This window comes from Natator depressus, chromosome 21, assembly GCF_965152275.1.
Source record: "Natator depressus isolate rNatDep1 chromosome 21, rNatDep2.hap1, whole genome shotgun sequence".
Taxonomy (NCBI): Eukaryota; Metazoa; Chordata; order Testudines; family Cheloniidae; genus Natator; species Natator depressus.
The window spans coordinates 16,533,739-16,560,136 of record NC_134254.1 but is presented as its reverse complement, the minus strand read 5'-3'; the positions used below and the strand labels follow the sequence as shown (position 1 = coordinate 16,560,136).

The following is a 26,398-nucleotide window of genomic DNA, read 5'->3' as shown; positions in this document are numbered from 1 at the left end:
CAGTCTTGACAGCAGCAATGCTGGTGAGGCCATGTCGGGGCGAGCATGATAACCTGCACCTTGTCTCTCTTGATTTTCGCTAGGACCTTGCTGGTGAGCGGAACTGGAGGGAACGCATAGGCTTCCTGCCCATGGTAGGAGGAAGGCATCTGAGATGGAGCCCTTGCTTAGACCCCATCTGGAGCAAAACCTGTGGCACCTCCAGTTCTGTCTGGTGGCGATCAGATCCACTTGGGGAATTCCCCACCTCTGGGGGATCATGCCGGCTAGCTTCAGCTGGAGCACCCGCCAGTGGTAAGAGGAGAAGTCCCTGCTTAGATGATCTGCTAGCGTGTTCTTGGTACCCAGAAAGTGACACGCTTCTGGTTGCCTTCTATGATGAGATAACTGGTTCTGTGGATATGGGGAAAGCGGTGGATGTGATGTATCTTGACTTTAGCAAAACTTTTGATACAGTCTCCCACAGTATTCTTGCCAGCAAGTTAAAGTAGTACGGGCTGGATGAATGGATGATAAGGTAGACAGAAAGCTGGCTAGATTGTCGGGCTCAACGGGTAGCGATCAACAGCTCAATGTCTAGTTGGCAGCGGATCTCAAGCAGAGTGCCCCAGGGCTCAGTCCTGGGACCGGTTTTGTTCAACATCTTTATTAATGATCTGGATGATGGGATGAATTGCACCTTCAGCAAGTTCGCAGATGACACTAAGATGTGGGGAGAGATAGATACACTGGAGGGTAGGGATAGGGTCCAGAGTGACCTAGACAAATTGGAGGATTGGGCCAAAAGAAATCTGATGAGGTTCAACAAGGACAAGTGCAGAGTCCTGCACTTAGGACGGAAGAATCCCATGTACGACTATAGGCTGGGGACCGACTGGCTAAGCTGCAGTTCTGCAGAAAAGGACCTAGAGGTTACAGTGGATGAGAAGCTGGATGTGTGTCAGCAGTGTGCCCTTGTTGCCAAGAAGGCCAACAGCATATTGGGCTGTATTAGTAGGAGCATTGCCAGCAGATCGAGGGAAGTCATTATTCCCCTCTATTTGGCACTGGTGAGGCCACACCTGGAGCATTGCGTCCAGTTTTGGTCCCCCCACTACAGAAAAGATGTGGACAAATTGGAGAGAGTCCAGCGGAGGGCAACAAAAATGATTAGGGGGCTGGGGCACATGACTTACGAAGAGAGGCTGAGGGAACTGGGCTTATTTAGTCTGCAGAAGAGAAGAGTGAGGGGGGATTTGATAGCAGCCTTCAACTACCTAAAGGCGGGGGGGTTCCAAAGAGGATGGAGCTCGGCTGTTCTCAGTGGTAGCAGATGACAGAACAAGGAGCAATGGTCTCAAGGTGCAGTGGGGGTAGGTCTAGGTTGGATATTAGGAAACACTACTTCACTAGGAGAGTGGTGAAGCACTGGAATGCGTTACCTAGGGAGGTGGTGGAATCTCCTTCCTTAGAGGTTTTTAAGGCTCGGCTTGAAAAAGCCTTGGCTGGGATGATTTGGTTGGTGTTGGTCGTGCTTTGAGCAGGGGATTGGACTAGATGACCTCCTGAGGTCTCTTCCAGCCCTAATTTTCTATGATTCTAGATGGATTCCGTGGTCGATGCAGAAGTCCCAGAGACGGAGTGCCTCTTGGCAGAGGATCGCGCTCCCCCTTGTCTGTTGATGTAGAACATCGAGGCTGTGTTGTCCGTCAAGACACTGACCACTCTACCCAATGGGTGAGGTAGGAAGACCACGCATGCTCTGTGCACCGCCCCGAGGTCTTTGACATTTATGTGGAGCGTCATTTCCTCTGGGGACCACATACCCTGGGTCTGGAGAGTGCCGAGGTGCACCCCCCAGCCAAGGTCCGAGGTGTCCGAAACCAACTTGACTGAGTGAGGAGTGCTGACTCTCATGAGAAGGGTCCCTGAAGAGGGACGGGGAGGGGAGGTGGGAAGGAGGGGTAGAAAGCAACTGAAGGGTGTAACCCTGCACCACCGTACTGAGGATCCATCAGTCTGATGCTATAGATGCCATCGCAGGGAGGAAAGGAGAAAGGCAGTTGGCAAAAATAAGGGAGGGAGCATTCTGGGAACAGTCCAGTGTGTCTGAAGCACTTAGAGGCACTTAGAGGAGAGGAAGCACTTAGAGGAGAGGAAAGTGATCAGGAACAGTCAGCATGGATTCTCCAAGGGCAAGTCATGCCTGACTAACCTAATTGCCTTCTATGACAAGATAACTGGCTTGTGGACAAGAGGAAAGCAGTGGACATGTTATTCCTGGACTTTAGCAAAGTTTTTGACACAGTCTCCCACAGTATTCTTGCCAGCAAGTTAAAGAAGTATGGGCTGGATGAATGGACTATAAGGTGGGTAGAAAGCTGGCTAGATTGTCGGGCTCAACGGGTAGTGATCAATGGCTCCATGTCTAGTTGGCAGCCGGTATCAAGTGGAGTGCCCCAAGGCTCCGTCCTGGGGCCGGTTTTGTTCAATATCTTCATTAATGATCTGGAGGATGGCGTGGATTGCACCCTCAGCAAGTTTGCAGATGACACTAAACTGGGAGGAGAGGTACATATGCCGGAGGGTAGGGACAGGATACAGAGGGACCTAGACAATTTAGAGGATTGGGCCAAAAGAAATCTGATGAGGTTCAACAAGGACGAGTGCAGAGTCCTGCACTTAGGACGGAAGAATCCCACGCACCGCGACAGACTAGGGATCGAATGGCTCGGCAGCAGTTCGGCAGAAAAGGACCTAGGGGTGACAGTGGACGAGAAGCTGGATATGAGTCAGCAGTGTGCCCTTGTTGCCAAGAAGGCCAATGGCATTTTGGGCTGTATAAGTATAAGCATTGCCAGCAGACTGAGGGACGTGATCGTTCCCCTCTATTCAGCATTGGTGAGGCCTCATCTGGAGTACTGTGTCCAGTTTTGGGCCCCTCACTACAAGAAGGATGTGGAAACATTGGAGAGAGTCCAGCGGAGGGCAACAAAAATGATTCGGGGACTGGAACACATGACTTATGAGGAGAGGCTGAGGGAACTGGGGATGTTTAGTCTACGGAAGAGAAGAATGAGGGGGGATTTGATAGCTGCTTTCAATTACCTGAAAGGGGGTTCCAAAGAGGATGGATCTAGACTGTTCTCAGTGGTAGCAGATGACAGAACAAGGAGTAATGGTCTCAGGTTGCAGTGGGGGAGATTTAGGTTGGATATTAGGAAAAACTTTTTCACTAGGAGGGTGGTGAAACACTGGAATGCGTTACCTAGGGAGGTGGTGGAATCTCCTTCCTTAGGGGTTTTTAAGGTCAGGCTTGACAAAGCCCTGGCTGGGATGATTTAATTGGGGATCGGTCCTGCTTTGAGCAGGGGGTTGGACTAGATGACCTCCTGAGGTCCCTTCCAAACCTGATATTCTATGATTCTATGTCGTCCTCGGGCATACCCTTAAAACAAGCACTTGCCCGTCTGTTTATTGCAGGCTGAGTTTGACTGAGTAGCCTGCAAATATTGTTGGCTAGGACACCGCTGGTAGCCTCTGGATTTCTTACGGGGAGGCTCCTGGCGAGGCTTGCTCCCCTGGCCCTGAGGCTGTTGTGGCTTGAACTGCTTGCGGGGAGGGCTGGGAACATACATGCGGGGTCCTCATGCCCGAGGCTTCGTGCACTGGAGGAGGGCGGGAGAGAGGGGCAGCTGGTCTCTCCAAGGCTCTGGACACTGAGGGGGCGGCCTGAGAGGGCTGGGTGAACCACCATGGGTTCCATGGGTACCACGGGGCTGGTTTCAGTGCCGACAATGTAGCCAGTACCACCAGTACTCGAGCTTGTCCCACTGTCGGGGAACCTCGCTCCGAACCAGGGCTGGGTCCTGAGCGGTCGCTCCCAGGCGACCGGGACAGAGCGGAACGGTGGCCCTGCCCTGACCGATGCCGGTCACTCCGCCTGGCGTCCGATCTGGAGTGGGGTCTTGGGCACCGGTGGTGTTCAATGGATCCGCGATGGCCTAAAGCTGGCGATCTGCATCTCGCACTTGACGAATGGTACCGGGATGAGGAGCTGGACTGGAAGTTGGAACGGGCCCGGTGCCGGGAAGTGCCCACCCGCGGTGATGCCCTCCTAGGGGATCGGTGACAGTCTGAGGAATGGTAGAGTCGATCCCTCGACGGTCCCTGGAGCGGTACCATGGTCTTGCAGATACTGGGTGCCAGGACCTGTGCTCCTGCTGGGGGGCACATGCCTCCAGGGGTCTGCGGCTGGTCGCTGGCGAGCTGCGCCGCCAGCCTCGCTGCCTGTGCCCAAGGTCTGGGGACCGAAGGGGGCTGCGCTGTGCCTGCCTTTCACAGTCAGAGGCGCCCCGGGTATGGGAGGGTGAGCGCTGGCAGGATGTCCCCCGCGACGGGGAACGGTGCCGCTGAGGTAGGGACCGTGACAGTCTGAAGACGGGTTTACCCCATGACCGGGGAACTGCAGGAGCCGGTGTGGGCAGCACCGGGAGGGTCATGATCTCCTGTGCCACCTGCAGGGCCTCCGGCGTGGACAGTACCTGGAGCTGGCAGAGGCCTCTGACACTATCTGGGGTGGCTGGTGGGGAGGGGGCTGGGGTACCCTGCTCAACCAGAGCTTGGGCCCGAGATCCCGACCGGGGTGAAGAGTTGTCTGGCATGGAACCTTGCTTGCACCCAATCTTATCCTTTCCCTTGTGGGAAGTTGGAAAGTGACCTTGCACCATCTTCTTGGCCGGAGCAATGGATGGGGCCCGGTGCCGGCCCGTGGACGGTCCCAGTGGGGTGCTGCGTCCCGAGGTCCCGGTAGTCGGAGCGTTGCTCCGGTGCCGGGGTGAGGGCCAACTCACTTGAAGGACTTGCAAATTTTGCACTTTTCACTAATGTGCCCTTTGCCCAAGCAAGGCAGACTGCTGCTGTGTGGATCACTGATGGGCATGGACTTCTTGCAGCGATCACAGGGCTTAAAGCCTGGGGACTGGGTCATGCCCTGTCCTGAGGCAAAGTCCTGTTCGGGACCTACGAAGTCTCTAACTATAGCTAAGGGATTTCCTAACACTAACAGAAAACTCTAGACACTATAAAACAAGGATTAACGAGTTCGTACGAACAAGAAAGCAACAGTGCTAGCTGAAGCCTCAACAGTTCCAGCACCGTCACTGGCGGCAAGAAGGAACTGAGGGTGGGGGGAGCCGGCGATGCCCATATTCCGCGGCGTGTGCGTGGCACTCCAGGGGGCACCAGAGCCGGTCCCCTGTGGACACTGCTGAGGGTCTGTTCGTCCGGCACCCGGTGCATGTGGCGAACACACCCCTCGGTTGAATGGACATGAGCAAGCACTGGAAGTAGTAACAGCCCCATGAACAATGCTGGGGTGGGAAAGCGGGTTCCAGTCCCAGCGACCACGGGCAGCATTCTGGGGGCAGGAGACTCCAGCGACAGATCCGGGACAGACCCAGGGTCCAGCACCGCTGCCTTGCGGTCAGAGCTGGGCCCAGGCCAGGGAAAGTTTATTTGTGGAGTTTATTTGTATTTCAGCACCTTACTGGGGACTGCAAAGTGGTTCATTGTAACCCTGCAGATAAGAACATTGTAATCCTACGTCAGCAGAGCAGGGGGTGCAGCAGGCGGGGCTAGGGGTATGAGCACAGATGAGGGAGGGTGCCAGGGCTGTCAGTTTACACCACACAGCTGCTAGGTACTGAGATAGCCTTGGATGCCATGCATCAGGGACCTGAAAGCAAGAAGATTCCTGGTGTAACTGCTTCCCCACTGGCTAGATGGAGGCACTGCTCAGCATGCGAAGACAGCTTCAGATTCTATTTGCAAAGCCCCAGTAGTTGATAGGTATGAAGCAGGGAGACACAGGGGCTGGGACAGGAGGCCCTGCAGGGAAAATCCCAGGACCAGCCAAGCTGGGGAGAGCCAAACTCCAAGACTGGGGTAAGTCTGCACTAGGCCCAGTTCACAGCAGGCCAAGAACTCCCTGATCACACCCGGGGTGGGCGAAGGGTTCCCATCCCTCCTGTCATTTCACTAGAACACTAGGCCCTGTCTGTCCTCCAGCTCTTTGCTCACTGCAGCTCTGGGGACAGGCATGCAAGGAGTGTGTGTGAGATCAGTGAATGCTGTGGGGAGGGAGGGGCTCTTGAGAACATTAGCGGTTCCTCCAAATCCCTGCTGGCAAACTGGGTTGGGAAAGTGGGGCCCAGAGGTGCTGGTGGCTTGCAACCTGCATCTAAACTGGGAAAGGAACCCAGGAGTCCGGACTCCAAGACCACATAACCGCAAGACCAGCGTCCCCTCTGCCACTCCATCAGCACCCCAGCAGCGTTTCTGCCCATCCTAACAGTCAAAGCAAGTGGGTTCAAAGGCTCGCCTCAGATCTGGGGAGCTGGTGACAGCTGCTGCCCCCAGCAACGACACAGGGGATGGGCACCCACCTTGTAAGTGAAGGACTTTATCTTGCCAAAGAGAGACTTCTTGCTGGTGAATATCAGATCATCTTCCACATCTTCCCCCTCCATAATGGCACAGCTGTCGGCGGCTGGCAGCTCACTGTCCTTGGCAGTCGAGTTCATCACCAGCTTGGAATATTTATACTCCAACCTTCAGGGGAAGGAAGAGCAGAATGGATGGCACGGGCCCTTTGTGTGGGCACCTCAGAGCTATACACAAAAGGATCTGTGTAGTGTAAGGCCCTGGTTTTCAGAGGGTGTGGGGTGGTAAAACCATCAAAAGATCTGGGGTGCAGTAAAAATGGGGGATGCAGACACTGATCTCCCTGGGACAGGCGGGCTGCCCCTCTCTGGCAGCTCTGGGAGCGGTGGCTCCTGGCAGCCCTTGCCTGCAGCTCCCTGGGGGCATCCCGCTGAGGTCTGTGCAAGCGGGTGGGACGTGCTGTATTCTCCAGGGTGCGGAGGCCAGGCAGCCGCTTGAGCTGGTAGGTTGAGGCATCAGGAGGTGGCAGCAGCCGAGCCCGGGATCCAGCAGCAGGGAGCGAGCTGTGAGGGAGTGATTGTGTGGGCTCAATGGGGGGAGGTGTCCAGAGAGATCTGTATCCAGCCCACAGCAAGCGGGTCTGTCCCTGGCAGGGCCCCATGTCCAGCAGACTGACCTAGGTATCGAACCATGTGACCTCCCTGGAGACTGCAATGAAGAGGCAGTTCCTGCGCTAGGCTCTACAGGGCGCAGCGTTCCTCTCCCAGCTACCGGCTGAGCAGCCACCTGGAGCCATCCGCTCCTCCCAGCTGGGAGCCGACTGGATGGGACACCCCAGAGGAGGTGGTGCTGGCCAGCAGGGGACACTCCTCCCTGGGAGTCAGGACGAACCCCAGGGGAAGAGCCGGGCAGCAGCCCTCTAACAGGGTGGCAGCTACTCACTTTTGGTTTTTCTTCCAGAAGTAGCAGGTCATGCCAGTCAGCAGGACGGCCGCGCAGGTCCCGGCCGAGATCCCCACCTTGAGCCAGAAATCCATGGCTTTGCAGATGCTGACCTTCTGCTCTGGGAGGGGGACGCCGCCTGCACAGAGCTTCGGCTCCTGCCACACGTACGTGGTTCTCTGCAGGGGACAAACAGCCATGCCCCCCCCTTCAGTCCCACACAACGTCCCAGGAGCGTGGGGGTGAAGCCAGGCCCCCGGAGCAGCACTCCACCTGGGCAGCACCATGCCGAAGGGAGTCTGCTCCTGCTGGGGCAGCCCTGGCAGGACCACACCCAGTAGCTCTGGGCTTGCTGTGCACTCCCTTCAGGCCCTGCCGGACCATTGCCCACCACCTTGACAGCTCCCGATTCACCCTGACCTCCACTTGGAGACAAGGACTGGGTAGGGCGCTGATTCCCAGGGACTTGTGGGAATTTCCCATGGAAGTGGGGGAGTCTGGCCTCTGCCATAGGGGCCAACTTCTCCTGGCACCGGTGGGTGCTTGCCCCCGGCCCTGCCCCGTCCCTATTCCAACCCCTTGCCCGCCCCAACTCTGCCTCCTCCCTGCCCCTATTGGACTCCTTCCCCAAATCCACGCCCCAGCCCTGCCTCCTCCCCTGAGTGTGCCACATTCCCACTCCTCCCCCCTCCCTCCCACAGCTGTTTCGCGGCAGCAAGCCCTGGGAGGAGAAGCAGGGAAGGTGCACTCAGGGGAGGAGGCGGAGGCAAGCTGCAGGGGGGAGCTGCTGATGGGTGCAGAGCACCCATCAATTTTTCCCTGTGGGTGCTCCAGCCCTGGAGCACCCATGGAGTCGGTGCCTATGGCCTCTGCTACAAACCCTCTAGGCTCCCTGAAGACCAGCTGGGCTCTCCCACAATGCTTTAGGGCACTGGGGACTAAGAATCCTGCGGCAGCATCACTGCAATGCTGTGTGCAGCTAGTGTGACACAGGGCACGGCTGCTGCCGGGAACAGCACGGCAAGGGTGGGCCCCCTGCATTGCTGCTGCAAGCCCATCAGCTCGCTTACCAACCGCTCGCTTCTCCCGCCAGCTGGACGCACCCCTCCCCGCCCCAGCCCATGGAGACGCAGCTCCATCGTGTGAGAGCTCACCTGGATCCCGCTGAGGCAGGCGCTGACGATGGCGTGGTAATCGTAGGCGGAACAGAGGGGGCAGGCTGCGGAGGTCTCCCACAGGAAGTGGAACGTGCACCCGTCACATGTCCCATCGGGGCATTTACTGTCAGGAGAGATGAGGAGGATCCTGAGCCGCCAGCCCCAGTCACTGCCTGCAGCACAGTGTGACCAGGCAGGGCTGCAAGCGAGCTGCGGCGTGACCCCAGGCACAGCGTGCTTAGTGTCCAAGCCCTGGGGCCTGGCTGGCAGATGGTGCACCATCTGGCTTGGGCACCATCCCCAGCGATGCAGATCCTGCTGGCCGCTTTCCACCACCAGTCACACCCTGGCGGCGCACCAGGCTAGCCAGGCCACAATGGATCATCACTAATAGGATGTGACGCAGGAACAACCCTGGCTGGCTCACCCAAGGCCGGGCAGGGCCCAAGGGGCTAACGGGAGTGAAGAGCAAAGAGAACTGGCTATAGTCCCTCCCTTGGCCAGCAGCTTGGACGCACTCACCCAGGGAGCCGGCACGCAGGGACACATGCACAGAGGAACACCACAGCACCCCAGGAAGGTGGCAGAGCCATGGGGGAAGCTCCCTACTGCGACAGCAGATTGGGACAGGCTGGGCCATGTTCTGCAAACCTGGCTCTAGTTTAGTTACAGAACCCGGCACAGAAACAGCCTCCCAAATCCTTGTGCACATTCAGACAGCCCGGGAACCAAGTGTGGCCACTGAGTTGGGCTGGCTCTGTTTCTCAGTGCCCAGGCAAGGAGGTGCCAGGTGCCCACACCTTCAGTGGATACCAATGGGAAACGTGCTCAGGACTTCTGAGCAACAGGCTCAAGGGGGGGAGGGATAGCTCAGTGGTTTGAGCATTGGCTTGAGGGGACCATTTGGGATCTGGGGCAAAGATTGGGGATTGGTCCTGCTTTGAGCAGGGGTTTGGACTAGATGACCTCCTCAGGTCCCTTCCAACCCTGGTATTCTATGATCCTATGAATTTGGCCACCCAAACTCAGCAGCCATTTGTGAAAATGCAGCTGTTTCTATGCGCGGGAAGATCCCAGAGTGGTGGGTTTGGAGAGGAACTGTGAGCTCTGTGCCCAGCAAGCATCAGGCACTGCCCAAATCCAGGAGCTGGGCTGGAAATGCTGATCTGTTTGTGAACAGCAGGCCTGGATGGCACCAGAGGAGAAGGGGACCTGATGGCGGCTGGGGAAGAGACACAGGTCAGGCCCTGGGGGGAATGCACAGGGCCCGGCACTGCCCCAGCACAGTCCAGGGGAGCTTGGCTGAGAACTGCAGGAGCAGGGCCAATTTGGACCCAGGGCAGCCAGCTGGCCTCAGTCTAGGTCACAGATTTGAAAGCAGCCTTCAGGTTGAGCCAGCTGCTGCCCAGGGAAAGAATCTGGCTGTCCTGTGCAGGGTTGGGAGAGCCCCTTCCACACCGTCTGCATCCGCATTCCCAGCCTGCCCTTCCCTCCCTTGCCAGGGGGTCCTCTACAAGCAACACCCTGCAGTGGAGGCAGCTGGCATTTGGCTGGGGATGCTTCGGCAAGGTGCCCTGAAGCTCATTCTCAGCAGGAGGAGAGGGGGGAGGCCCAGAGACTGAAACTCCCAGCATGCAACACTCCACCTTGAGCCATGGGGCTGGGCCAGCTGGTTTTCTCAGACATTTTGCACTACTACCAAGACAGGGTCCTCCCCTCTGGGGGCAGCGCTAGTGCAGGGAGGGCTCCACGGGCCAGCTCAGCCAGTGGGTCTGGATGCCGCAGGGTGGTTGAAGCAGCGGCACCTTGTCTACACTAGGGCTCCTGTTGTTGCTGCCACGTGTGGGGCTGCATGACCGGGAGCAGTGCTGCTGGGGGCTTTCAGAAGGCTGAGGGCAGCTGGCTCCATAGCGTGCCAACCGGACACGGCTCTCCACAGCTGGCAAGCTGCCACCGCAACCTGTTGCTGGGCAAACTATGGGCACCGAACGGATCAACACCCTGTGTTGCAAACAGCCCAGGGCCTGGCAGCCTGTCCTGCACATTACTCCTTCTCTGAGCTGTTCTGCCTTGTACTGAGCCAGCGAGCCTGCCCAGAGAGAGGCGGGGGCCCCACAGTGCACAGCAGCCCTGGCGCTTACCTTGGCACAGACAGGGCTCCGGAGCCTGTCTTCAGGGGGTCACATCGCAGGCGGATGGCTGTGGCCCGCCCAGAGCTGCAGGACTGGGTCACGTCATTGGACCTGCAGGTTAGACAAATGCACTGCACTTAGCAAGGCCTCTGGTCTAGTGTGAATGCTCAGCATGGCCCAGCACTTCACAAGGCAGGTCCTGTGGGACCTGGCTATGAACCAGGTCACACAGCGGGGGTGGGGAGAAGATCCTTGAGCCTTCTCCCCCCAGCCCCAGGGGACCGTGGCTATGACTGTGGTTCCCTTGCTCTCTGGTGTGGGGAAGGACGGTCCTGGACTGTTCCCTGAGGGCCTGGCAAAGGCTCCGCGTGGAGCTGGCCACAGCCCTCTGCAGCTTGGAGCTGCGCTTGGCAATGCTGAGCTATGCAGGTGGCGACAGTGGGCAGGGACTAGGGCGCCTGCCCCCCTGCACTTGAGGCCCCCGTTACCTGTAGAAGAAGATCACATCGGTCAGCCCCGTGTTCTCAGGGGCGAAGTGCTCAGGTAGGGAGGTGATGTTGTCCAGGGTTGTTTCTGTCGTCACCCCTGAAATGACACCCAAGCGGATGAGGATCCTAGCACAGAGTGGCTCCACTCCCAGCGCTCGCACTGGACCACGGGGAAGCAGGGCGGGCTCCCAGCAACTGCCGAGAGACATGCACAGCGGGCTGGTCCATGCCTGCCTCCCCTGCCCACTCGCCCTAGATCAGCAAGCCACATGGGGCTCCTTATGGCTGGCGTGTGAGCACCAGGAACAGACAATCTGCAGGTGACGCTATGCCCCAGTAAAACCGCCGCAGCCCCTGCCCACAGCGATGCCCGTCGGGCTGCAGCATGGTCACAGCACTGGGGGGGCCAGCTGCTCAGAGGCAGCAGCAGCCACTGCTTGCTGCCGACTGTGCAGGAGCCTGCCCCTGCCGAGCCCTGTGCACAGGCTGGTGCTGCTGGTGGGGGCTGAGTGCCCCGCTGCCCCTCTCCCCCCATGGGGAGCGCAGAGACGTGCCAGCAGCCAGCTGCTTCTGGGAGCAGCGTGGGGCCACGGCATGCAGGCAGCCTGCCTGAGCCCTGCTGCGCCGCCAGCTGGGAGCCACCTGTGGTGAGCTCCTCCCAGCCAGAGCCTGCCCCTTGCACCCCCTCCCGCACCCCAACCCCCTGCCCCAGGTCAGAACGTCCTCCTGCACCCAAACTCCCTCCCAGACCCAGCACCCCAACCCCCTGCCCCAGGTCAGAACCCCCTCCTGCACCCAAACTCCCTTCCAGACCCTGCACCCCAACCCCCTGCCCCAGGTCAGAACCCCCTCCTGCACCCAAACTCCCTCCCAGACCCTGCACCCCCTCCTGCACCCCAACATTTTGCGTGTGATGCAGCTCTCGGAATATTTTGGTCAAAGACAAAAACAAAAAAATGGCTCTTCTTCTTTGAAAGGTTGCCGACCCCTGCTCTAGAGTCTCTTAAGGTGTGGAGGGATTTCTTAGTTTTCTTGGCAAGCTTGGTTTGATCCCTGGAATGGAAGGTCCTCGAACGTAGTTGGGACTTCCCTCAGAAATCCCAACAGTTGGAGCCAGGAAGCCCTCCTCACGACCACTGCCATGGAGATGGAACAAGTAGCTGTGTCAGCAGCGTCCAAAGAAGCCTGTAGGGACGTCTTTGCAAGCAGTTGGCCCTTAGCGACGACTGCCTGAAACGTCTCCTTCTAATCCATTAGAAGATGCTCAGCAAAGGCATCTTAGTATGGCTATACTTTGCCATGAGGGCTTGGTAACTGGCGATCCTGCACTGAGCATGACTTACAACCAGATAAATCAAGATGCTTAAAATCTTTGCTGCGTGGTGTGGACTTGGGGTGGTGATTGCTGCCATGTTTGTTCACAGCATCGAGCTCACAGGAGTTTCAGGGGGATGTGAAAATAAAAAGTCTGAGTCCTTGGAGGGAACATTGTGTTTTGTGTTTGCTCTCTTACAGAGGCCGGGCCATGCCATGTTATTTCTGCTGGGTCCACCAAGGCCTTGTGGATGGGTAATGTGACATGGGCAGGCGCGGTGGTGTGCAGGCTGTCAAGTAGTTTATGCTGCGACTCCTTAAGCAGGAATCCGCCACCCTTTTAATAAGGTCCAGTAGGGATAAGGAGGTGTTAGTACCGTTATACAAGGCACTGGTGAGATCTCACCTGGAATACTGTGTGCAGTTCTGGTCTCCCATGTTTAAGAAGGATGAATTCAAACTGGAACAGGTACAGAGAAGGGCTACTAGGATGATCCGAGGAATGGAAAACTTGTCTTATGAAAGGAGACTCAAGGAGCTTGGCTTGTTTAGCCTAACTAAAAGAAGGTTGAGGGGAGATATGATTGCTCTCTATAAATATATCAGAGGGATAAATACCGGAGAGGAATTATTTAAGCTCAGTACCAATGTGGACACAAGAACAAATGGATATAAACTGGCCACCAGGAAATTTAGACTAGAAATTAGACAAAGGTTTCTAACCATCAGAGGAGTGAAGTTTTGGAATAGCCTTCCAAGGGAAGCAGTGGGGGCAAAAGATCTATCTGGCTTTAAGATTAAACTCGATAAGTTTATGGAGGAGATGGTATGATGGGATAACATGGTTTTGGTAATTAAACATTCATGGTAAATAGGCCCAATGGCCTGTGATGGGATATTAGATGGGGTTGGATCCGAGTTACCCAGGAAAGAATTTTCTGTAGTATCTGGCTGATGAATCTTGCCCATATGCTCAGGGTTTAGCTGATCGCCATATTTGGGGTCGGGAAGGAATTTTCCTCCAGGGCAGATTGGAAGAGGCCCTGGAGGTTTTTCGCCTTCCTTTGTAGCATGGGGCACTTGCTGGAGGATTCTCTGCTCCTTGAAGTCTTTAAACTACGATTTGAGGACTTCAATAGCACAGATATAGGTGTGAGGTTTTTTGCAGGAGTGGTGGGTGAAATTCTGTGGCCTGCGTTGTGCAGGAGGTCAGACTAGATGATCATAATGGTCCCTTCTGACCTAAATATCTATGAATCTATGAAATGGTTTAAAATCAGCAGCCCAGGACATGGCGGTAGGTTCGTCAGGGGAAGATGGAGAAATGTTGGTCGTAAGGAGTAATCTCTTTGTCCAGTCTTGCTTCCTAGGCCTCAAAGGTCTCATCCTGTGGATCAGTAGCCCGAGAGAGAAATGCTGGTGGGGAGTCTCTTCTCTTCTCCTGGCGAGAAGCACTAGGAGCCCTCGAAAACTGCTGACAATAAGCCACCCAAGGGTCCAAGTAGGGCCACTGAGGTGGTGCAAAAGCCATGGGTGGGGGCACCCAAGGGTGTCCATACCAACTGGGTGGGGCTTGACTCTCATGAGGGTAAGAGATCTCAGGAAGGCAGGCTCATTGGTAGCCAAAAGGAGAGCCTTGGACAGAATGTGGGAGATTGATGAAAAATCCCCAATCATTGTCTTCCTCTTCATCGTTGGGCAGAGGTGGAGCAGTCCTGGAAGTAAAGGAAGACTCCGTCGGTATCACGTGCATCTCCAAGGAAGGGGAGGTGATCAGTACCGGAAAGGTGTTGGGCTGAACAGGGGAGATTCAGGCGTTTCTGAAAGCACCAAGTCCCTAGGAAAAGGAAACTCCTGTGGTACCGGGATGGGCAAAATACTGATGAAGTGAGACTGCAGAGGTGGCTGTGCCACAAGGTGCTGACGGTACCGGAAGCCTCATGTGCTTTGGTGTATGGCCAGGAGGTGTAGGTCTGGTCTTTTATGGAGCTGAAGTACTAGCCACCGAGGCCCTAGGGGACTCTGCCAGTTGTGGTGCAGAAGAGCTGGTCTTCTCTGTACTGCTCCGTTCACCTGACGGTACCAATCTTCCAGAGCCAGAGCTCTTAGAGTCCTTAGGCTTGCTGGCAGTGACAGTACTTGAGGAGCCTGCAGCCTCATGGGTCACAGACCCGTGGGTGCTGAGGTGGTCGACAGGGCCGGGGACCATCTCTTTGCGGCAAATTATCTACCTTGGGGACTTGAAACTGCTTCTTAGAGATTTTTTGAGAGGATTCCACCTATTTCTTCTTTGAAGCTCTCGGGTTGTGTTTTCCCAAGGAAGTTGACGTGGTTGGCCTGGTCGGGAACCATTGTGCAAGGGGAGTCCCTGGGCCAGGGGCAGAGGCCGGTTGGAGCAAGCGCTTCATCGTAAGGAGACGCAGTTTTAGTTCCTGGCTCTTTCTGCCCTCAACTTTAATTTGAGGCAGAAATTACACTTCTGAGGAACACGTGACTCCCCGCGACACCAATATACAACGGGAATGTCCGTGACCGGCTGGGATAGCCTCCTGGCCTGAAAGGCGATGTTTAAATCTGGGGGAACCGGGCTTACCCTTCCTGGGTTTCACTTCCTCTGAGGGGAAAAAGTGAGGGGAAAAGGTAGATGGATGGGCAACAGTCGCTATCCCAGTAAGAATTTTTTTGTGAATTTTTTTTTTTTTTTTTGTGAACTAAAGAAAGGGAGGCAAGGGATTCCGGCTACTAACTAAGGAAAACTCTCGGAACAACCATGAGCAAGAGCAAGACACAGTTATGGTAATCTCAGCTCGGGCGCCTCAGTCCAAGGCGGCTGAGAAGGGACTGAGGCGGTTTGCCCACGCAGCACGATGCAGCCCGGTGCGGGGCGCGAGGCAGGGAGGGCGCATGTGCAGGCTGAACGGACACTGCTGCCTAAAATCTCCGATCCGAGGCATGTGGGGCGCAAAGGCACCTAGGGTTAAAAGAACCTAGAGGGGGCGCCCACGGGACACTACTTGAAGAAGCAGCAGCACGTCCTTGGCCTTACACCCAGGAGGTGCCTCTCAGTGGAGCAGGGTAGGAGGCCAGTTTCCAGACTCTGGGCCGAGCACAGGAGCTGCAGGCCTGACCCTCCCTGCCCTGCCCTGAGTGGAGTCACTGACCCCACCGCAAACCACTGCCCAGCCTCTCTTCTCCTCCCATTGCAGCAGGTGCAGGGCACCCCACTTTGCCCAGGAGCACCCCAGTGTGGGATAGGGCTGGATCAGACCCTGAAAGGCCAGTCCTCATCCCCAGACCGGGGAAGCAGCACCTACCTACGACACGGTCAGCCAGGCTCACAGGCTGGGAGGACACTATGGTTTTGTAGCCCATCACATCAGAAGGGACGATGATGGACTGGCATATGTAGGAGGTGACCGATTTCGAGAACTCCGCCTCCCCATCTGGGACCCGCATGTCGGTGACGTTGTCCATACAGGTGGCCATCTTCCTTCCCTGGGGTTAAGGAGCAAGCAGTCAGCCCCCGTCCGGTGCCAGCACTCTGCTTTCTGGGGGAGGGGGACGAGCCACACGTGGTGCGGGGATTTGAGGTGAACGTCTCCGTATGGCTCTCACCATGCTTCTTGGCCCAGACCTGTGAGACCCCATTACTGTCCTGGCCTTCTCCACAGCTGCAACAGCCCATGTTGGCACTTGGGGCTATGGAGATTTCTAGGTAAAACCCACCCGCTAAGGCCCTGCGTGACCATCAAACTCATAAGAAAGTAAGAATGGCCCTACTGGGTCAGACCAAAGGCCCATCTAGGCCAGTATCCCGTCTTCCGACAGTGGCCAGTGCCAGGTGCCCCAGAGGAAATGAACGGAACAAGTAATCATCAAGTGATCCCGTGTTCCTCATTCCCAGCTTCTGGCAAACAGAGGCTACAGACACCATTTCTGGCCATCCTGGCTAATAGCCATTCATGGACCTATCCTCCATGAACTTAGCTAGTTCTTTACTGAACCCTGTTATGGTCTTGGCCTTCACAATATCCTCTGGCAAGGAGTTCCACAGGTTGACTGTGCGTTGTGTGAAGAAATACTGCCTTTTGTTTGTTTAAAACTTGCTGCCTATTAATTTCATTTGGTGACCCCTAGTTCTTGTGTTATGAGAAGTAGTAAACAACACTTCCTTATCTATCTTCTCTACACCAGTCATGATTTTATAGACCTCAATCATATCTCCCCTTAGCCATCTCTTTTCCAGGCTGACAAGTCCCAATCTTATTAATTTCTCCTCATACGGAAGCCGTTCCATACCCGTAGTAATTTTGATTGCCCTTTTCTGAAACTTTTCCAATTCCAATATATCTTTTTTGAGATGGGGCGACCACATCTGCACACAGTATTCAAGATGTGGACATACCATGGATTTATATAGAGGCGACATGATATTTTCTGTCCTATTATCTATCCCTTCCTTAATTATTGCCAGCATTCTGTTCGCTTTTTTGACTGCTGCTGCACAATGAGTGGATGTTTGCAAAGAACTATCCACAAGGACCCCAAGATCTCTCGAGTGCTAACAGCTCATTTAGACCCCATCATTTTATACGTATAGTTGGGCTTATGCTTTCCGATGTGCATTACTTTGCATTTATCAACATTAAATTTAATCTGCCATTTTGTTGCCCAGTCACCCAGTTTTGAGGGATCCTTTTGCAGCTCTTCGCAGTCTGCCTGGGTCTTAACTGTCTTTAGTAATTTTGTATCATCGCATATTTTGCCACAGCACTGTTTACCTCTTTTTCCAGATCATTTACGAATATGTTGAATAGGACTGGTCCCAGAACAGAGCTCTGGGGGACACGACTAGTTACCTCTCTCCATTCTGAAAACTGACCATTTATACCTACCCCTTGTTTCCTATCTTTTAACCAGTTAACAATCCATGAGAGCACCTTCCCTCTTACCCTGTGGCAGCTTACTTTGCGTAAGAGTCTTTGGTGAGGGACCTTGTCAAAGGATTTCTGAAAATCTAAGTACACTATATCCACTGGATCCCCCTTGTTCACATACTTGTTGACCCCCTCAAAGAATTCTAGTAGATTGGTGAGACATGATTTCCCTTTACAAAAACCATGTTGACTCTTCCTCAACGAATTATATGAATCTGTCTATAATCTATATTAATCTATATGTCTGACAATATTGTTCTTTATTATAGTTTCAATGAGTTTGCCCAGTACTGAAGTCAGGCTTACAAGCCGAAAATTGCGGGGATCACCTCTGGAGCCCTTTTTAAAAATTGGCGTCACATTAGCTACCCTCCAGTCATCTGGTACAGAAGCGGATTTAAATGAGAGGTTACAGACTACGGTTAGTACTTCTGCAATTTCACATTTGAGTTCCTTCAGAACTCTTGGGGGAATACTATCTGGTCCTGGTGACTTATTGCTGTTTAATTTATCAGTTTGTTCCAAAGTCTCCTCTAATGATACCTCAATCTGGGACAGTTCCTCAGATCTGTCACCTAAAAAGAATGGCTCAGGTTTGAGAATCACCCTCACATCCTCAGCCGTGATGACCGATGCAAAGAATTCATTTAGTTTCTCCGCAATGACCTTATCGTCCTTGAGTGCTCCTTTAGCACCTCAATTGTCCAGTGGCCCCACGGGTTGTTTAGCAGGCTTCTTGCTTCTGATGTACTTAAAAAAAAATTTGCTATTACTTTTTGAGTCTTTGGCTAACTGTTCCTCAAATTTTTTTTTGGCCTTCCTAATTGTATTTTTACACATCATTGGCCAGTGTTTATGCTCCTTTCTATTTTCCTCACTAGGATTTAACTTCAATTTTTTAAAGGATGCCTTTTTGCCTCTCACTGCTTCTTTTACTTTGTTGTTTAGCCACGGTGGCTCTTTTTTTGGTTCTCTTACTGTGTTTTTTTAATTTGGGGTGTACATTTAAATTGAGCCTCTATTATGGTGTCCTTAAATAGTTTCCATGCACCTTGCAGAGATTTCACTTTTGGCACTACACCCTTTAATTGCTGCGAAACTCACTTCCTCATTTTGTGTAGTCCTCCTTTCTGAAATTACATGCTACAGTGTTGGGCTGCTGTAGTGTTTTTCCTGCCACAGGGATGTTAAATTTAATTATATTATGGTCACTGTTACCAAGCGGTCCAGCTATATTCATCTCTTCGACCAGATCCTGTGCTCCACTTAGGACTAAATCAAGAATTGCCTCTCCTCTGGTGGGTTCTAGGACTAGCTGCTCCAAGAAGCAGTCTTTTAAGGTGTCAAAAAACTTTTTTTCTGCATCCCATCCTGAGGTGACATGTACCCAGTCAATATGGGGATAATTGAAATCCCCCATTATTACTGAGTTTTTTATTTTAATAGCCTCTCTAATCTCCCTGAGCATTTCACAGTCACTATCACCATCCTGATCAGGCGGTCAGTAATATATCCCTACCGCTATATTCTTATTATTAGAGCATGGAATTTCTATCCATAGAGATTCTATGGTACAGTTTGATTCATTTACAATTTTTACTTCATTTGATTTGGCTGTATTTTAAAGAATCTTTATTGCGGTTACAGGGACAAACCCTCCCGATGTGTAGAAAGAATAGTAAATATGGCAGGCGACCAGCTTGGCTTAACAGTGAAACCCTTGCTGATCTTAAATACAAAAAAGAAGCTTACAAGAAGTGGAAGATTGGACAAATGACCAGGGACGAGTATAAAAATATTGCTCGGGCATGCAGGAGTGAAATCAGGAAGGCCAAATCACACCTGGAGTTGCAGCTAGCAAGAGATGTTAAGAGTAACAAGAAGGGTTTCTTCAGGTATGTTAGCAACAAGAAGAAAGTCAAGGAAAGTGTGGGCCCCTTACTGAATGAGGGAGGCAACCTAGTGACAGAGGATGTGGAAAAAGCTAATGTACTCAGTGCTTTTTTTGCCTCTGTCTTCACGAAAAAGGTCAGCTCCCAGACTACTGCACTGGGCAGCACAGCATGGGGAGGAGGTGACCAGCCCACTGTGGAGAAAGAAGTGGTTTGGGACTATTTAGAAAAGCTGGACATGCACAAGTCCATGGGGCCGGATGCGCTGCATCCGATAGTGCTAAAGGAGTTGGCGGATGTGATTGCAGAGCCATTGGCCATTAACTTTGAAAACTCATGGCGATCGGGGGAGGTCCCGGACGACTGGAAAAGGGCTAATGTAGTGCCCATCTTTAAAAAAGGGAAGGAGGAGGATCCTGGGAACTACAGGCCAGTCAGCCTCACCTCAGTCCCTGGAAAAATCATGGAGCAGATCCTCAAGGAATCAATTCTGAAGCACTTAGAGGAGAGGAAAGTGATCAGGAACAGTCAGCATGGATTCACCAAGGGCAAGTCATGCCTGACTAATCTAATTGCCTTCTATGACGAGATAACTGGCTCTGTGGATGAAGGGAAAGCAGTGGACGTGCTGTTCCTTGACTTTAGTAAAGCTTTTGACACTGTCTCCCACAGTATTCTTGCCAGCAAGTTAAAGAAGTATGGGCTGGATGAATGGACTATAAGGTGGATAGAAAGCTGGCTAGATTGTCGGGCTCAACGGGTAGTGATCAATGGCTCCATGTCTAGTTGGCAGCCGGTATCAAGTGGAGTGCCCCAAGGCTCGGTCCTGGGGCTGGTTTTGTTCAATATCTTCATAAATGATCTGGAGGATGGTGTGGATTGCACCCTCAGCAAGTTTGCAGATGACACTAAACTGGGAGAAGAGGTAGATACGCTGGAGGGTAGGGATAGGATACAGAGGGACCTAGACAAATTGGAGGTTTGGGCCAAAAGAAATCTGATGAGATTCAACAAGGACAAGTGCAGAGTCCTGCACTTAGGACGGAAGAACCCAATGCACAGCTACAGACTAGGGACCGAATGGCTAGGCAGCAGTTCTGCACAAAATGACCTAGGGGTTACAGTGGACGAGAAGCTCGATAGGAGTCAACAGTGTGCCCTTGTTGCCAAGAAGGCCAATGGCATTTTGGGATGTATATGTAGGGGCATTGCCAGCAGATCTAGGGACGTGATTGTTCCCCTCTATTCGACACGGGTGAGGCCTCATCTGGAGTACTGTGTCCAGTTTTGGGCCCCTCACTACAAGAAGGATGTGGAAAAATTGGAAAGAGTCCAGTGGAGGGCAACAAAAATAATTAGGGGACTGGAACACAAGAGTTATGAGGAGAAGCTGAGGGAACTAGGGATGTTTAGTCTACGGAAGAGAAGAATGAGGGGGTATTTTGATAGCTGCTTTCAGCTACCTGAAAAGGGGTTCCAAAGAGGATGGCTCTAGACTGTTCTCAGTGGTAGCAGATGACAGAACAAGGAGTAATGGTCTCAAGTTGCAGTGAGGGAGATTTAGGTTGGATATTAGGAAAAACTTTTTCACTAGGAGGGTGGTGAAACACTGGAATGCGTTACCTAGGGAGGTGGTGGAATCTCCTTCCTTAGAAGTTTTTAAGGTCAGGCTTGACAAAGCCCTGGCTGGGATGATTTAATTGGGGATCGGTCCTGCTTTGAGCAGGGAGTTGGACTAGATGACCTCCTGAGGACCCTTCCAACCCTGATATTCTATGATTCTATGCTTTCTTTCACATATAGTGCCCCTCCCCGACCAGCACGACCTGTTCTGTCCTTCCGTTATATTTTGTACCCTGGTATTACTGTGTCCCATTGATTATCCTCATTCCACCAAGTTTCTGTGATGCCTATTATATCAATAGCCTCATGTAATACGAGGCATTCTAGTTCACCCATTTTATTATTGAGACTTCTAGCATTGGTATATAAGCACTTTAAAAACTTGTCTCCTTTTAGCTGTCTGCCATTACATGATGTAACTGAATGGGATTCTTCTTTATTTGACTGTTTATGATTCATAGATTCATAGATATTTAGGTCAGAAGGGACCATTATGATCATCTAGTCTGACCTCCTGCACAACGCAGGCCACAGAATTTCACCCACCACTCCTGCAAAAAACCTCACACCTATATCTGTGCTATTGAAGTCCTCAAATCATAGTTTAAAGACTTCAAGGAGCAGAGAATCCTCCAGCAAGTGCCCCATGCTACAGAGGAAAGCGAAAAACCTCCAGGGCCTCTTCCAATTCCTTCCCGACCCCAAATATGGCGATCAGCTAAACCCTGAGCATATGGGCAAGATTCATCAGCCAGATACTACAGAAAATTCTTTCCTGGGTAACTCGGATCCCACCCCATCTAATATCCCATCACAGGCTATTGGGCCTATTTACCATGAATATTTAATTACCAAAACCATGTTATCCCATCATACCATCTCCTCCATAAACTTATCGAGTTTAATCTTAAAGCCAGATAGATCTTTTGCCCCCACTGCTTCCCTTGGAAGGCTATTCCAAAACTTCACTCCTCTGATGATTAGAAACCTTTGTCTAATTTCTAGTCTAAATTTCCTGGTGGCCAGTTTATATCCATTTGTTCTTGTGTCCAGACCCTGCCTGTATTTTATCATTTTTCATCCTCTCGTCCTCACTAGGACATAGAGAATCTCCATTAATAGATCCTCCCCAAAGGGATGTCTCTGTCTGACCCACATGCTCCTTTGCACCTGTCGGCTTCCCTCAGCCCTTAGTTTAAAAACTGCTCTAAGACCTTTTTAATGTTAAGTGCCAGCAATCTGGTTCCAGTTTGGTTTAGGTGGAGCCCATCCTTCCTGTACAGGCTCCCCCTTTCCCAAAAGTTTCCCCAGTTCCTAATAAATCTAAACCCCTCCTCCCTACACCATTCTTTCATCCATGCATTGAGACCCTGCAGTTCTGCCCGTCTCCCTGGCCCTGCGTGTGGAACTGGGAGCATCTCAGAGAATGAGGCCATGGAGATCCTGGACTTCAATCTCTTACCTAGCAGCCTAAATTTGGCCTCCAGGACCTCTCTCCTACCCTTCCCTATGTCACTGGTACCTACATGTACCACGACCTACATGTACCACCTCCCCAGCACTACGCATAAGTCTATCTAGATGTCTTGAGAGATCCTCAACCTTCGCATCAGGCAGGCAAGTCACCATGCGGTTCTCCCGGTCATCACAAACCCAGCTCTCTATGTTTCTAATGATCGAATCGCCCATTACTAACACCTGCCTTTTCCTAATGACTGGAGTTCCCTCCCCCGGAGAGGTAACCTCAGTGCAAGAGGATACCCCATCATCATCTGGAAGGAGGGTCCCAACTATTGGATTGTTTCCCTCTGCTCCAGTTGGATGTTCTCCTTCCCTGAGATTTTCATCCTCCTCAACAGCACAGAGGCTGTCAGACCGGGGGTGGGACCATATTATGTCCCAGAAAGTCTCATCTATGTACCTCTCTGTCTCCCTTAGCTCCTCCAGCTCAGCCTCTCTGGTCTCCAAAGCCCGTACCCGGTCTCTGAGGGCCAGGAGCTCCTTGTGCCGAATGCATACACACGCCACCTTCCCATAGGGAAGGTAATCATACATAGAATCATAGAATATTGGGGCTGGAAGAGACCTCAGGAGGTCATCTAGTCCAACCCCCTGCTCAAAGCGGGACCAACACCAACTAAATCATCCTGGCCAGGGCTTTGTCAAGCCGGGCCTTAAAAACCTCTAAGGATGGAGATTCCACCACCTGCCTAGGTAACTCATTCCCATGCTTCACCAACCTCCTAGTGAAAAAGTTTTTCCTAATATCCAACCTAAACCTCCCCCACTGCAACTTGAGACCATTGCTCCTTGTTCTGTCATCTGGTACCACTTAGAACAGCCGAGCTCCATCCTCTTTGGAACCCCCTTTCAGGTAGCTGAAGGCTGCTATCAAATCCCCCCTCACTCTTCTCTTCTGCAGACTAAACAAGCCCAATCCCCTCAGCCGCTCCTCATAAGTCATGTGCCCCTTCCCCCTAATCCTTTTTGTTACATGCTGCATTGGGTGCAATAAACTGGGTAGCCGCCACTCTGTTGCTGGACTTCTGCCCGCATTCTCTTTTTACTCCTGCAGCTGGTTCCTTTGTTGTTGTTTTGTTTATATCAAGGGGTGTTTTTGGCTTTTAAGTTTAAAGAATGTTGAGTTCTAGCCCCTGCTCACACTGGTCGCTTAGGAGCGGGCTTTTTAAAGCCCTGGTCTCCCTAAGTAGCCCCGCCCCCTGGTTAAGGGTTGATGGGTGCTAAAAGGCTTAGGGATCACAGCCTCCTTAAGAAGCTCTCAGCTCTCAGCCTTGCCTAGCAGGCTGCTAGGCTCAGCACACGGTCAGCACATGGTCCCCCAAACAAACAAAGCCCAGGGTATATTTCAGTCAAGCAGCAAGCACACCACACAGACTCATCCCACTTGTGTGCTCAGCTGCACTGAACTGACCCAATTCTAAATGAAAGATGTGTGTGTCCATGGCGCTACCTAGCGCCCCTGGGAGAGAACCCATCCATCCTGTCTCCGGGTGCCTAGCATGGTGCCTCGCTTTGTACAGGCTGAATTTCACCCCAAGACATTTACATCATTACAGGGCCACAAGATTTTGGACATCAGAAAACAAAATAAAGAACTGCTTCATTCTCAATCAATCGTCCTGTGTTTCTGTACACTGCTTACTACCCCTGCACACCAGAAGTGGCTGCATCTCGTGGTGCAAAATGTCTGTCTTTTTCAAAGTGCTTTGGGATCCTTCAATTCATACCAAAACATGGGTGGGGTGGGGCTGTGACTGGATCTATTAACGAGGATTCTCAATATCCTAGTAAAGAGGAGATGATAGAAGTTGATAAAAGTAAAAGTAGGAACAGAAGAGAAAGTCAAATGCAAAAGAGTCCCATTAAATTACATCACATGGGCGCAGTCAGCTAAACAGTGACACATTTTATAAGTGCTTGTATACAAATGCTAGAAGTCTGAATACTAAGATGTGTGAACATGAGTCTGGTATTAAATGAGGAGGCTGATAAAACAGGTGTCCCAGAAACTTGGTGGACTGATGATAATCAATGGCACACGGTAATACCAGGGTACAAAATATCCAGGACTGACCGAGAGGGTCGTGCTGGTGGGGGAGTGGCACCGTATGGCAAAGCAAGCGAGAGTCCAATAGAGTAAAAATCTGAAACGAATCAAATTGTGCTAAAGGATCTCCAGATAGAAATGTCATACTTGATCAATAAAAGTATAGGAATATACTACTGGCCACCTGACCTGGATGGTGATAGTGACTGTGAAATGCTCAGGGAGATTAGAGAGGCTATAAAAATAAAAAACTCAATAATAATAGTGGGGGATTTCAACTATCCCCGTATTGCCTTGGTACATGTCACCTCAGGACGGGATGCAGGGATAAAGTTTCTAGACACGATAAATGACTCCTTCTAGTCCCGGAACCCGCAAGGGGAGAGCCAATTCTTGATTTAAGCCTTGGCTCCACTACACAAGTTTGTCGACAAAATAGTGGCGGTGTACACACTGCAACGCTGCTCCTGCCAACGTAACACCCCTGCCGTGCCGACAGCATAAAACCACCTCCACCAGCGGCACAGAGCTTTCTGCAACACAGTTAGAGTGACGCAGCGTCAGTGTAGACACTGCTTGGTTTTGTCGCCCTAATGGGTCTCCAGGAGGTGTCCCACAATGCCCATTATGACCGCTCTGGCCAGCAGTTTGAACTCTGCTGCCCTGAGGATACAGAGATATGCGCCCCTCCTCCGTTTAAAGGCCCAGTAACGTTTGCAATTCCTCTTCCTGTTTGTTTGGGGCACAGTTCACACAGGATCTTCCCAGCTGACCACGCTGGCTCTCTGCGGCAGACGTGCTCTGGTAGATCTGCTGAGCCTGGGAGGAGAGGAAGCTCTGCAGTCACAGCTTCGCTCCAGCCATAGGAACTTTGATGCCTACGGGCCGATTGCTCGTGGCCTGCAGGAGAAGGAGCATGAATGGGACATGCACCCTTGTGCGGAAATCAAGGAGCTGAGGCAGGCGTACCAGAAGGCAAGGGAGGCCAACCATTGCTCTGGTGCAGCGCCCAAGACATGCCGCTTCTACAAGGAGTGCACATCCTCCTCGGCGGTGACCCCCGGCCAAGAGCCCCATGGGGACACGGGGATGGAATGGAGGCAGCCCCCGGCGGACTCATCCCCGACGAGGAAGTGGTGGATGAGTAGGTGGAGCTGGGGGAAGATGTGGAGCATATGGCAGGGCTGTCCAGTGGTGTGGTGAGTCGAGTCAAGACCTCTTTTCCACTCCGGAGGGGTCTAGCCAGTCCCAGCACTCCGGCTCCGGCGCTCAGGATGCAGGAGAGGGGAGCTCCGGGAAGTGCACGGTGAGAGAAGAGTGCGCTCTCATGTACTTTGTTATATGGGAGAGGAGGGATAAGGGACAGAAATTAACAACAGAGCCTATCCATCTACTCAGTGGGGCCACGGTGGAAAAGTTTGTTAACATACAAGGGATGTCCCGGGAATCTTCCATAGAAATCTCTAGGAAACTTTCCTGTAGATATTCTGCAATCCTCTGCTGAAGGTTCCTTGGGAGAGCTGCCTTGGTTCCCCGACTGTAGGAAACTTTGCAGTGCCACCTGGCAATATTTCTGCAGGGGCCTGAGCAGCGCACAGGTGAACAGCCTACGGAGCCACTCTGAAGCCGCATGCATGTGGGAGATGCTCCCTTGCATCCTGGGTTACCCTTAGGAGTGAGAGATCGGGTTTGACTACCCTAGCCTGTGGAAAAGGGTGCCAATATTCAAGGCTCTCTAGCCGCTCACAGTAATCCCCTTTGCAAATAACCCTTTGTCCCTTCCTGCCCTTTCCCCCTTGCCCTGTGAACTCACCATAATTGGGACTCGCAGCAACCAGTGTGCTAGCCAAGGGACACTGAGAAAGAGGTGTGTGTAACTTTTGTGATTCAAGCTCTGAGTGCACTCACAATACAGTCTCTGT

The 26,398-nt window shown here is 52.6% G+C and overlaps 1 protein-coding gene and 1 long non-coding RNA gene across 4 annotated transcripts in view; one reads left to right on the top strand and one right to left on the bottom strand.

Moving 5' to 3' along the window:
- Positions 1-26,398, bottom strand: part of ELAPOR1 (endosome-lysosome associated apoptosis and autophagy regulator 1) — a 103,839-nt gene that overhangs the window by 5,076 nt on the left and 72,365 nt on the right. For all 3 annotated transcript variants that reach the window (XM_074936323.1, XM_074936322.1, XM_074936321.1), the window contains 6 exons: positions 15,771-15,951; positions 11,143-11,239; positions 10,664-10,765; positions 8,520-8,646; positions 7,366-7,544; positions 6,426-6,591 (listed from right to left, as the gene is read on the bottom strand). In XM_074936323.1, coding sequence (XP_074792424.1) covers positions 6,426-6,591; positions 7,366-7,544; positions 8,520-8,646; positions 10,664-10,765; positions 11,143-11,239; positions 15,771-15,951 — 852 coding nt within the window. The remainder of the gene's footprint in view (positions 1-6,425; positions 6,592-7,365; positions 7,545-8,519; positions 8,647-10,663; positions 10,766-11,142; positions 11,240-15,770; positions 15,952-26,398) is intronic.
- LOC141975737 (uncharacterized) lies at positions 197-25,443 on the top strand. The gene is made up of 4 exons (XR_012635999.1): positions 197-294; positions 1,583-1,721; positions 17,663-17,814; positions 25,225-25,443. It is a non-coding gene; the product is annotated as an uncharacterized LOC141975737 (long non-coding RNA).